The sequence below is a fragment of the Panicum virgatum genome, chromosome 2N (assembly GCF_016808335.1).
Source record: "Panicum virgatum strain AP13 chromosome 2N, P.virgatum_v5, whole genome shotgun sequence".
Taxonomy (NCBI): domain Eukaryota; kingdom Viridiplantae; phylum Streptophyta; class Magnoliopsida; order Poales; family Poaceae; genus Panicum; species Panicum virgatum.
The window spans coordinates 59,842,670-59,854,312 of record NC_053146.1 but is presented as its reverse complement, the minus strand read 5'-3'; the positions used below and the strand labels follow the sequence as shown (position 1 = coordinate 59,854,312).

Genomic DNA, 11,643 nt, shown 5'->3' with positions numbered 1-11,643 from the left:
TGAAATCGAATACATTTATGTGTGCATGCATGTGTATGTATGTGTGTTTATGTGTATATGAAATTTTTGCACATAAAATGATAGGTCAAATGAACCATATTATTCGAGGTTTTAAATAATCTTGCAAATTTTAAACAAATATGCTTTAAAAATAATTCCTAAAATAAAGCCCAAATGAATTTTTGTCCAAAACCAAAGTTTTAGGTTTTCAAAAGACGAACAACTTTCGTGTTCAAAGTTTTGCGAGTTTCTACACAAAAATGGGAGAAAAAGTTGATTTCCGAAGCGTATACGACATTTCCAAATGCATTCAAGTTTCAATTTTTATCTTTTAAACGAAACCTCAAATGAACTTTTGCCTAAAACGAAAGTTGTAGATCTCGGAATTTTGAGCAAGTTTGGTATTCAAAAGTTTTTCATTTGACCTTTAGAATAGGGAGAAAAATTGAGTTTATAAACTGGAGTTTTGAAACTTCGTTTTATTTACTATTTTGCCCTCAGTCCATCTCCTTGCTCTATTGTCCGCCGTGACGGCGTCGCCGTCTCGCCGTCGGCCACGCGCCGCTCCCGCGTCGCGCCCCCAGCCCTCCCCGTCCTTGGGTTCTCCCGAAGCCTCTCGGCCCCTCCACGCGGCGCCACCTCCCTGCACGCACGTCGAGGACGGCCGCTCGACGCGCCACGGCGACGATGCGTCGAGCCGTGCCGTGCGCCACTTCTCCATCTCCCCTGCGCTCTCGGCCCTCTTCTCTCCCTTGAGCTCGCGCAGCACGCGTTCCCGCCCTCCCTCTCCACCCTCCCTCTCTGGCTCAAGCAAACCGAGCCGAGTTCGCCCAGAAGCACGACCATGGCCGCCGCTATTGCTGCCGCGGAGCTCGGGCTCACCGCGGAGACCCCACCTCCGGCCATCCACGCCCCGAGCTGACCCCGGGAACGAAACCCTCTTATTCCCGTGAAGCTTCCGAGCCCATCCATCACCGCCCCCTCGCGCCGGAACGCTGCCGTCGGTGAGCAGGGCCGCCGCCACCCATAGGCCACCATCGAGCTCCCACCTCCGCTTTTCCTTGGCTCCAACCGACCGCGGGAACGGCTTCACCTCACCCCAACGAAGCTCCCCGGCCCGCTTGCCTCCGTCCAGGCCTACCGGAGCGCCGCCGCCGCGGTCCAGACCCGCCGCCGCCTCTGCTTCTCCGCGGGCACGCCGACGCAGGCCGCCCCAACCCCAATCCCGGGTACCCAGAGGTGCGGCTCAGTCCCCTCTACCTTTTCCCCAACCTAGCCCCCACCGCCGGTGCCTCTCCTCGCCGGAAAACACCGCGCAAACTCTCCTCTGTTCTCCAATGTCCGCCAGGGACCTCTAGTTAGAAGAAACAGAAGTTCAGGGCCTCTGCGCAAAAAGAGATCATTTTTCCTTTTTCTTTTCCAAAGCAGTGAACTTTAAAAATTCGTATAAAATCTTATAAAAATCATAAAAATGCAAACTAAAATGTTTTGGAATCCTTAGATCAAAACCTACAACTTTTGTTACAGTCACATGTTCATATTATGCTTCTATTTTAATCTAGGATAAAGATTAGATTAAATAGCACACAAATGTATCTCCTTTTGTAGTCATGAACTAATTCTAGTTTTTGGACAGTGTGCTACACCTTATATGAATAGCTTACTGTAAAAATTTTAGAACATTTTGACAACTCTAGCTATAGGTTTCATTAAATCTTGGTTTATGCCTATGTTAAATAGAATTAAATCCACATGGTTCTATATCAGTTTTCTTGAGCTGAAATTTTTACAGCAGTCTTATCTTTGTTTTTATATTCTATATAAAAAGTTTGGGATTTTTTTAGTAATGTATAATTAGTTCTTTTGTTTTATTCATGAATAAACTTTGTAAATCAAAAACCCTAGTTTCCTTCATTAGAAAAATCTCATAGTTTTACTAGAGCTTGGTTCTGAGTAGATAAACATGCATGCCAATTTTGAGAATCAATAACTTCCTACTTTGTCCTGTAAAAATAGATCTTTATCCTAGCAAAAGTTGTTTAACTTATTGTTCATGTTTAATCTGCTTCATGAAAATAGCTGAAAATTTTATTGTAAGTTCGTACTTTAGTTTTGTTCCTTGCATCAAAATTTCAACCCCACGAGCTATGGGTAATTATAGTTTTGGACAAAGCATGTTATCTTTAGTTTTGTTAGAAGAAATAACTTTTGTATGTTTTGGTATATAATGAAAACCCCACTTTGATTTTATGAACTAAGTTGTGTTAAATAACTACTCTATAAATGACTGCCCAGGAAATATTAATTGATAAGTTTCCTCTCCAAACTCACATCATGTTGGACTACAACTTTATCGTGAAGGAAAAATAATGACATCTACATTGTTGAGCAACTCGAAACTGTGCATTCATACATATGCATTGTCGCATTTCATTTAGGTACGATAGAAGAACCGCGTGAATGACGTGATATCGGAGACGAGCCGGAAGACGATGAATGGTGGACACGTCTAGAAGATGGACGGATGGATCCCGATGTGCACGACCGAAGGAAGATGTTCGCCGAGCGAGTTTTCTCTAACTAACACTGACCTAGTGTTATTTCCAGGCAAGCCCCGGAGCATGTCCTACTATTTTAAATTTATGCAACTTATTATTGTTCCTATCTATTTGTGCATTTAAGTTTACAAGAGTTGACTGGAATCTTAGTTGCATAATCCTAGGTACCGATGTTTGAACACTAGTATGTGTAGGTCGCTAGTTGGCTATGCTAATGTTCGGTATAAGTAGAGTGATTTCCTGTCACTCGCGAGAATTATAGGAGTTGGATGTTTACTACCTGCTACAACTATAAGACCTACGGGCGGGGCTGTGGTACTTGTGATGCCCCGTTTGTTTAGTGAAATTTGATAAGGCCGCAGTGTGTGGTAGTGGTAGTTAAGCGTTTGAAAGTACTAAACACATGCTGAGAATATGGTAATCGGTAAGCTTAAGTACCTGATTGGCCCGGCGAGTGGACTTTTCCCTCACCTTCTTTGAACGTCGTTTCTCATGCGCGCACATGCGGGTGCATAGTCGTCGTACTCTGTAGTCGAGGACGGTGACCCTGATCCACAACCCGGAAAGAAAGGGGAAATGTTGCACGTGTGACTCTGGGAGTAACCACGTGACGTGTGTTTAGGTCTGCCTTGCAAGGTTAACAAATTCGATTCGAATCGTCTGTCTCTCACGGATAATGGGACTGCTTAACTCTTCTGCTACATAGAGTAAGAAGTGGAACTTGATGATAATGATGAATATGTTTGATTGATGAAAGATAATTGTTTCCACCATGTATGCTATTGGATAGATGCTCACCTAGAATGATTAATGGAACTAGAATTTGGAAGCTAAAACCTAAAATTAAGGATCTACTCTTTACTGCTTTTCGGCAAACAAACCCCTTAAGCCAAAAGCCTTGCATGTCTAGATAAAGGGCTAAGTATACCCTTAGTCGGGTAAGCCTTGCTGAGTATTAGTATACTCAACCTTGCTTGTGGCTTTGTTTTTCAGGTGGTACATCTGAGGATGTGGCCGACGTCATGTACGGGCTTCATCATGACGTCTGGTTTCGACGTTAGACTATCGTTCGTTTTTCGTCAAACTTGAACTCTGTTGTCTTTTATAAATTCAAACTTGGTTTGTAATATTAATTCAATTTCATACTCAGTGTTGTAAAATTTGTGGAATGTTGCATTCTCTGGACTGCTTTGTCGATCTTGTTTCAAGTGGTTTAATCGGGATTTTACCCGACAGCACTGCCGGATTACTCCGTTTTAAGTGCGTGTTAACCCTAATTACTGTTTCGGTGATGGTTAGCGCACTTAAGCCGGTTTATGTCGGGCGATTCTGCCACAACTATTCACCTATTACATCAAATCTCTTACCTCGTGCATGCAGCATTAAATGTAGGTAAATAAAAAAACTAATTGTATAGTTTTGATGTACACGACGAGATGAATTTTTTGAACCTAGTTAGGTCATGGTGGGACAACAATTATCACAGACAAACGAAAATGCTACAGTGTGCTACATTATCCGATGTTATCCTTTTTACCATCATTTTACGAATCTAAACACAGCGACTGTGAGGTCCATCCACACCGTCCTAAAACTGCAGAGGGGCTGCTCAGGCTGCCATGGCAGTCTGCAGACAAGAGCCCTGCTGCCGAGCTGGCGTGACTGTGAGACTGCTAGTACTAACCTCACCTGTACATCCACTGCTCTCGCGGCCTCCACCGTCAAAGGAAAGGAGAGGACGAGCAAGCAAACGATTCGGGTATCAGTCAGAGAGTCATCCAGGTCTCGCGCCTTGAGGCGATGGTCCAGGGCAGCTCCGGCCAGCCCACTGCTGCTCCCCACGATACCGGTCTGCCCGCCTGCTACAAATCACCTGCCGGGTGCCGGCTGATGCGACGCTGGCACCCGCCTGCGCGAGGCAGGTACTGCATCGCAATCGCCGGACAGCACCCGCGGGTCTCAGGTGCTCCTCAGCGCACACGATTACGCACGATCCACGCGGCACCGAACACATATGCCCCCACCGCCACCGGCTCTTAACTGGACTGGCAAATGGCAAGCGGCATCGCGACCTGCACACAGGATCTGGCCAAATAACACCCTCTTCTTTCCCAAACGGGTTCAACAGGCTCTGCTCCAAGCACGTTCCACTTGTACGCGCAATGATCAGGGGTACTACGACCACCGTCCAGGTTCCAAAACTCAAGGTTACTCTGGCCCGCCTGTTGGGGATGGCTCGCTAACCATTGTCAGTTGTTACACTGAAGTTTCACAGTCGACAAGCTATGCTAACAGTCGACCTGCGCCGACGCCACCCTGCCGTTGGATGGTCTCAGGGTTCCAACACGTCGGTGATCCTAGGGTACGCTACGCTACTCATGTCCAGCGGCGGTTAGATCTGGAACAGAAACTTGAGGTCGGCCACCGTGAGCTTTGACATGGCATCTGGTGAGTCGCCCACGGTGCTGCAGCAGAGAGAGAGGACAAAGGACATCACCGACATCAGCAGGCAGGCTGCAGAAACATTAGTACGCGATGCTGAACGGGAAAGAGGGATTTAGTTGTTACCCTTCGAACACCAGCTGCTTCTTCTCTTGCAGTTGCAGTATACGCTCTTCGACAGTGTCCTTGATCACAAACCTCGTGCTCCTGCCGTACCACAACCACAAGGTAGTTATAAAACACAGATTGGATATGGCCCAGAGAAAACATGACCAATGATTCAATTAATCAGCATTGAAAGATAATGCTACTGAACTTGATTGGCTTGAACTGTCCAATTCGGTGGATGCGATCCTGGGCTTGGCTTTCCACCGCTGGATTCCACCAAGGGTCCATCAGGAAAACCTATCCGCATGGTATAAATCCACTATCAGAAAACCAAAAGAAAAACAACAGGCGCACCGAATTCTGTTTGGAACTATGCTAACTTAAAGTAATGAGGGGGAAAGAATTGACTAAGCTCACATGAGATGCAACAGTGAGATTCAGAGCTACTCCTCCAGCTTTCAGGCTCATCAGGAAGATCCTGCAGTCTGGGTCATTGGTGAAGGTGTCTATGGCTCTTCCCTTCTCGGTAATGTTCATGGCCCCATTCAGCTGGACACACTTGATGCCAGACTGCCAAATCATCTTAAACTATTTTCAACTGTCGATGGAAAAGACCGCAAGGGTTTAGACTGTGATGCAAATTATCAATACTTACCTTCTCCAAGGAGAATTGAATCAGATCCAAGAATGATGTGAACTGGCTGAACACAATCCCTTTGGCAGAGCCATCACGCTCAATCATGTTTCGTACCTCCTCTCTCTGCATAATTGCACGAAAAGGTCAGTGATAAGAAACTTATGTGAATGGAAACAGTAATAAGTAACTAAGATACCATGCTCGTGATTGGTGTAATACTCATAGATTGGTACACTACAGTGCTCTGCTGGTGAGCCATGAGGCAAGAAACAGCCACAGCAGTGATTTATTGGTAGTAGATCTAAGGGAGATTAAGCCTAAGTTCCATTACATTATGCCAAAATGTGCTGTGTAGACTTCCAGGTCCGTAGTGACTTCGAGGTTGTATGCTCCCATGACATCTAAACTCCAAAGAGACATAAATATACAACCACCAAAATTGTCGGACTAATCACTCCATTAATTGAGTCATAACTGCAGAATCATGTATACTTGTGATTCCCTATGTGGCTACTCGATCCAAATTTAGTGAAATTTTAGGTCTGCAAAGTTCTTACAGAGCATAGCTTACGCCATGCCTAACCATATTTTGGTTTCTTCAGTGAGTCGTATATAAAAACATGGCATCATAATACAACCAAGTAGAAAGAACAAAAAATACAATAGCAAGTTGTCTAACTTACCAAGGCATCAATTTTTGTACTCGTCTTAAAATCCTCAAGGCTTGCTAGTCTGCTCAGTATTCCAGAGCGTTTGAGACGCTTGACGCTAGGAGTTACTTTTTCAACTGAACCTTTTGTTGTTAAGTCAACAGTAAGAGGTACTGAACAGGATGGACATGAAACACTCCCCAAAGTTGCAGAGTAGTCCATCAAACAAGTCTTGCAGAATGCATGATCGCAAGAGGTAACCTTCACCAAAAAAAGTAAACGCGTGAAAGACTGAAAGTCAGCTTCTGATCAGTGCGAAACAAGAATGAATAGCGTATATGCTTTGCTAATTATTCTCATTTTTTAGGGGCAATCTACTAACCACGACATCTTCAGCCACATTATGACATATACCACATTGGCTTTCCATGGACTCATTTCCTTCATTTTTAAATCCTTCACGAGGTCCTGCTGTCTTAGAATATGCTACAAGGTAGGGATGATCAACAGCCTACAATTTTGCCAGGACAAGCAACATGTTACTTTCCAAAATCAAAATAGTCAAAGGTGCAATTCTACATGAATGAGGCGTGGACATGGGATTCTGAGTTTAAGGAGATTTGCCTGTCCATAAAGAAATGTTAACAACTTTTTTTCCTCGAACAGCACAGGAGGACTGCACGTCATTTCATTTAAGATAGAAGAAAGGAATGAGTACAGAGGTTAGACAACCCCTGTACTCAGTACAACTCACCTGTCTCAACCTCGTGAGAAGATCGAAGATATGAGCATAGTTGTTCATCAGTGTTCCAGCAACTACATATCTGCAGAAAAGAAGTGTAAAGGTAAAAATTCACTAATTTTTGCATGGAAAAGCAAGTGGAGGAAAAGATCGCTTGAATCAACAGACGACTTAAGAGCAAAAATCAAACTTACGAAAATATGATTGCTCAGAGCAAATTGAATATCCCATTTTCGAAGACCATCTCCATTATAACCACATAAATATGATTGCTAAGTCTGTAACTCTGTATGCACAAGTAGGAAGGGACAACTTACGAATCAAACTGTGTGACACTTTGAGTATACAAAGCTTCATAGAATTCCATTTCGTTTTTATCAAAAGAGTCCCGCCTCAATGTCACCTATCATGTAAAAATTTAAATGCTTATAAAGGGAATGCAAATGAGGAAAATAAAAGGGTATAACAATGAAGATGTGAGCAACTGCGCACTCACAATCTTTGGTGGAATAGCAAGATCTGCAGCCCGGCCTTTTTTGGTGCGCCTTAACACTATGCCTTTCAGAACTTTCTCCTTCAGAAGCATCATGGCTCTTTTGCCTTCATCACTTGCTGAATCCAATTGTATTGGCCTCGCTATGTACTATTAAATATTTGCTTTCTGTCAGCACACTGACATGACCAACAAATAACGCACAAATCTAAGGTGACATTACCGGACCCTGTAGCTCACCTTATTCCACCAGCAGAAATGCCTAACAGATGAGTGACCACAGTCGCACTGTTTCTTCATACTGCAGGAGAATGTAGGTCGATGATCAGGTCTTCAATCCAAAGGAACAAACAAGGGGGACAGTGAAAGCTCATAGCCTATGCAATATAACTGCAAGAAAATAACATTTATTTTCTACTTTCTTCCTAAATTATATGATTGCCGTAACTTGTATAAAGGTAATGACATGGGGGTTAGCTTCACTGGAAGAGATTAGTGAAAAGTAGTTAGCTTCACTGGAAGAGATTAGTGAAAAGTAGTAAGACTTTGAACATCTTACCTGGTATCTAATATCTCACAGTTGCAGTCCTTGCAGAAATAGTTCGAATAGGGGAAGATTTGCAAGAAGCGTATCTGAGAAAGCAGAGTGTAAGAACAAATAATCTAGAAGGTATTATAGTTTGTTCAGATATTAGTACGCACAAGTGAGTAAAGTTCTCCAACGCGATTCTGCAAAGGTGTCCCGCTCAGAGCCCACTTGTATTCTGACTCTAATGCAAAAATAGCCCTTGCAGTATTACACCGCCTATCTTTTATGAAGTGAGCCTGAACATACAAAATGGAAAGAAAGAGCAATTCATTAAGAAAAGGATTAGGATCATTAGGTGTTCAATTATTAATAAATACAGAATATTGATATACACATCTAAAGAAATATGCCAGCATATTATGTCCTGCTGGAGTTATAACAAAAGTGTATTTCTCAAACACAAACATTTGTACATTTTTTTTCAAAAACATTGAGTAAATGGAACCCACTTGAAAATATCCACTTCCACTCAATAGAATCTATTATGTTTGTTAACTACTACTTAACCCCAAACATTGAGTAATAGATGAACTAATTAGCTTGTCCTACAGGTCATTTGTATTTAAAAACAGAGGTAGTATACCATACCAGGCATAATGCTCAAAAAAAGAATACAAATGGTTAGACCTGACACCAGGCTATGGATAACGTCCAATGGATGGTTAGATCTGACACCAGGCTATTGGTCTAGTATTAAGAAATGTTGACATGACAACGATATTCAATAACATCATAAAGCAACGACGCAACAAGAAAACATGGGAGACAAATGCAGAGCTAGAAAATCTATGGGTTTTGCATAACTAACTTCTCAATTTTCTTGATCTGCATTATCTAAATGGTGCAGCAAACATTAACAAACAAATACATACAAGCAGAAATTACCGTACGCCTGCAATGTGATGTGTTTGGTACGCTACAGTGTTATGAGCCAAAAAAACCTTTCGCATAATATTTTTTTGAATCTAACCAGTAATCAAATATTCAAACTGAAATGTTTGGATTATTGGATATGTCAACTCCAAAGAAACAGGGCAGGGCATCCAAACATACTAGAAAATCATTGGTTATTATAGCAGGCAAACGACACTTGTCATCACAATAACAGTAAAGCATGATTGACAGTAAGTTAGGAAAAAAGGGCCAACAATTGCCAGTTAGGAAGCATAACTGAATTGAGTTAGGTACTATGGTCACACACACAAATGTTCCAACTTTTTGAGCATTGGTGAAACTTGGAATAACTGCTCTGGGCTCCTAACTCCTAAGCACTAGATACTCTTAACCACACAAATAGTAAGTTGCAGATAGCTTGTGAATACTATGAAGGTGACATTTTCTGACCTGATCTATAATATCAAATTTACATGGAGGCTACCATTTGAATTTTCCTCAGATCAAATAGTAGAAAGTCACCTCCATTTTCTACTGATCAGTAGGTAACTTGTACTAAGGCAACTAATCAATTAGCATATTCCAGAAAACAAATCGAAGAAACAGTTCACTAGTTTGCAATTGTCGCCGTATCCACATTGCTAAATTGATCCCTTCACGAGATTTTCCAAATGCAACTATAAATTATACGACTAAAAACATTAAAATTAAGCATGACAGGTATATAAATCACCTCATCCAAGATGATCCGCTCCCACCGCACAGAGTGCAGAGGTGACTGACCCCTTGACTGGCTGACTGGTTCATCAGCCAATTCGTCAAAATCCTCATTCTCCTCATCACCATCCTTCTTATGACCCCTTCTCGTTCCCTTCCCCCTGCTGCCGCCCCACTTCTTGCTCTGCTGCTTCGCCTGCTTTTCCGTGCGCACGGCATCAGGTCCACAGAAATACTTCAAGTGCACGTTCAGCTTGTTGGGGTAAAACAATTTGTTGCAGTATTGGCACCGGATCTTGGGTGGCATGATGTGCTTCCGGTAGTCCGCCTCGATGGTGGAGTAGGTGGTGACGACGAAGTCATAGTTGTTGAAGTCGAACTTATGCGTGCCCCGCTTGGCGCCATGGTAGATTAGCACGCGCGCGCTGCCACTGGCAGTGTGCCGCTCAATCTCCTCGGTCCACTGGATGACGGCCACAACCGGGCAGACGACCAGCGTGCACCCGACCTGGCGCAACGGGCTCCCCGCTGAGGATGAGGATGATGCCGCGGAGTGGTGGTGGCGAGGGGGGCGGAGGTGGCGCGCGGTGAGGACGAGCGAGATGGCCTGGATGGTCTTGCCCATCCCCATCTCGTCAGCGAGGATGCCGCCCCGCGAGGCGGAGGCCTCCTGCGCCAGCGCCCACGCGAGCCACTCCTTCTGGAAGCGAAGGAGCGGGAGCACCACCTCCGGGGCCGGGTCCGCGGTGGGCACGGCCGCCGCGGCCCCGGCGTCGTCCGCGACCTCGCCGTGGCCGCCGTCCTTCCCCCGCTCGTCGAGCCACTTTTCGTTGGCCGCCTCCCACACCTGCCACGGCAGAGGCGGCAGGTCCTCGTCCCTCGCCTTCTTCCCCCTCCTCCTCCCACCCCGGTTCCGCGCCCGATTCGGCATCGGCGGCGGCGGCGGCGTCGCTGCCATCGCGGGCGCTGGCGCGGGAGGGGCGTCCTCATCGGGCGCGAACCCCTCGTCTCCCACCTCATCCTCGGAGTCGGCGACGAAGTCGGAGTCGGAGGTGTTGTCGGAGGGGAGCTCGTCCTCGTCCCCGTCCTCCTCCTCGTCGCGGCGGCGGCGGCGGCGGCGGCTAGACCCTGCGAAGGAAACGGGGGGGGGGGGGGGACAGGGGGGTTAGGGTTCCGGGGGAGTCAGATTAGGTTAGGGTCGCGAGGGGGATTTTGGGTCCGGCGGCGACTCACCGGAGGGGGCGTTCCCGTCTTCGCGCGGCATGGCGGCGAGAACTAGAAGGCGGCGGCGCGGGAGGAAAGGACCCTGGGCGGCTGGTGGTTAGGAGTCGCGGGCAAATGGAGGGGTGGGTTGGGGGGGTTGTCAGATTAGGTTTTGGGGGGAGGCGAATTGGCGGGAACTTGCAGGGGAAGGAGGCCCGACCCGGTCAGCGGGGAGGTGTGCTCTGGAAGGAGCCGCCGGTGGCTCGCCTCGGGCTTTTCCATGACTCGATCCATCCGACGGGTACGGACGGGCTCTGGCCACCCGACTACCGTGCACGGCGTATACCGCGTCAGTTTTACACTTTTTTATGGGTGTGTTTAGCCGTGTTTAGTTCGTCGGGCCTGTAAAGGTAAAAAAATTTTGCGTCGGAATCTTTCCAATTTGAAGTAGTAAATAAAGTCTATTTATAAAATTTTTTGCATGGATGAGTTGTAAATCGCGAGACGAATCTAATGATGCTAATTAATCCATGATTAATCAATAATTAGCAGTTTGTTACTGTAGCATCACTGTTGCAAATCATGGATTAAGTAGACTCATTAGATTCGT

The 11,643-nt window shown here is 45.5% G+C and overlaps 1 protein-coding gene and 1 long non-coding RNA gene across 2 annotated transcripts; one reads left to right on the top strand and one right to left on the bottom strand.

The window, feature by feature from the left end:
• The first annotated feature begins 645 nt into the window (after positions 1 to 645).
• On the top strand, positions 646 to 2,742 carry LOC120661479. The gene is made up of 2 exons (XR_005669913.1): positions 646 to 1,239; positions 2,439 to 2,742. It is a non-coding gene; the product is annotated as an uncharacterized LOC120661479 (long non-coding RNA).
• Positions 2,743 to 4,644: 1,902 nt separating this feature from the next.
• LOC120661478 (DNA repair protein RAD16-like) lies at positions 4,645 to 11,203 on the bottom strand. Its single transcript, XM_039940357.1, has 15 exons — positions 11,064 to 11,203; positions 9,847 to 10,958; positions 8,333 to 8,455; positions 8,190 to 8,263; positions 7,871 to 7,931; positions 7,634 to 7,780; positions 7,455 to 7,540; positions 7,150 to 7,219; positions 6,778 to 6,906; positions 6,429 to 6,656; positions 5,764 to 5,868; positions 5,526 to 5,678; positions 5,317 to 5,405; positions 5,127 to 5,207; positions 4,645 to 5,023 (listed from the first exon to the last, which is right to left on the bottom strand). The coding sequence occupies exons 1-15, from the start codon at positions 11,092 to 11,094 to the stop codon at positions 4,951 to 4,953; spliced, it is 2,562 nt and encodes an 853-aa protein (XP_039796291.1). The 5' UTR covers positions 11,095 to 11,203; the 3' UTR covers positions 4,645 to 4,950.
• Between the last annotated feature and the right edge of the window lie 440 nt (positions 11,204 to 11,643).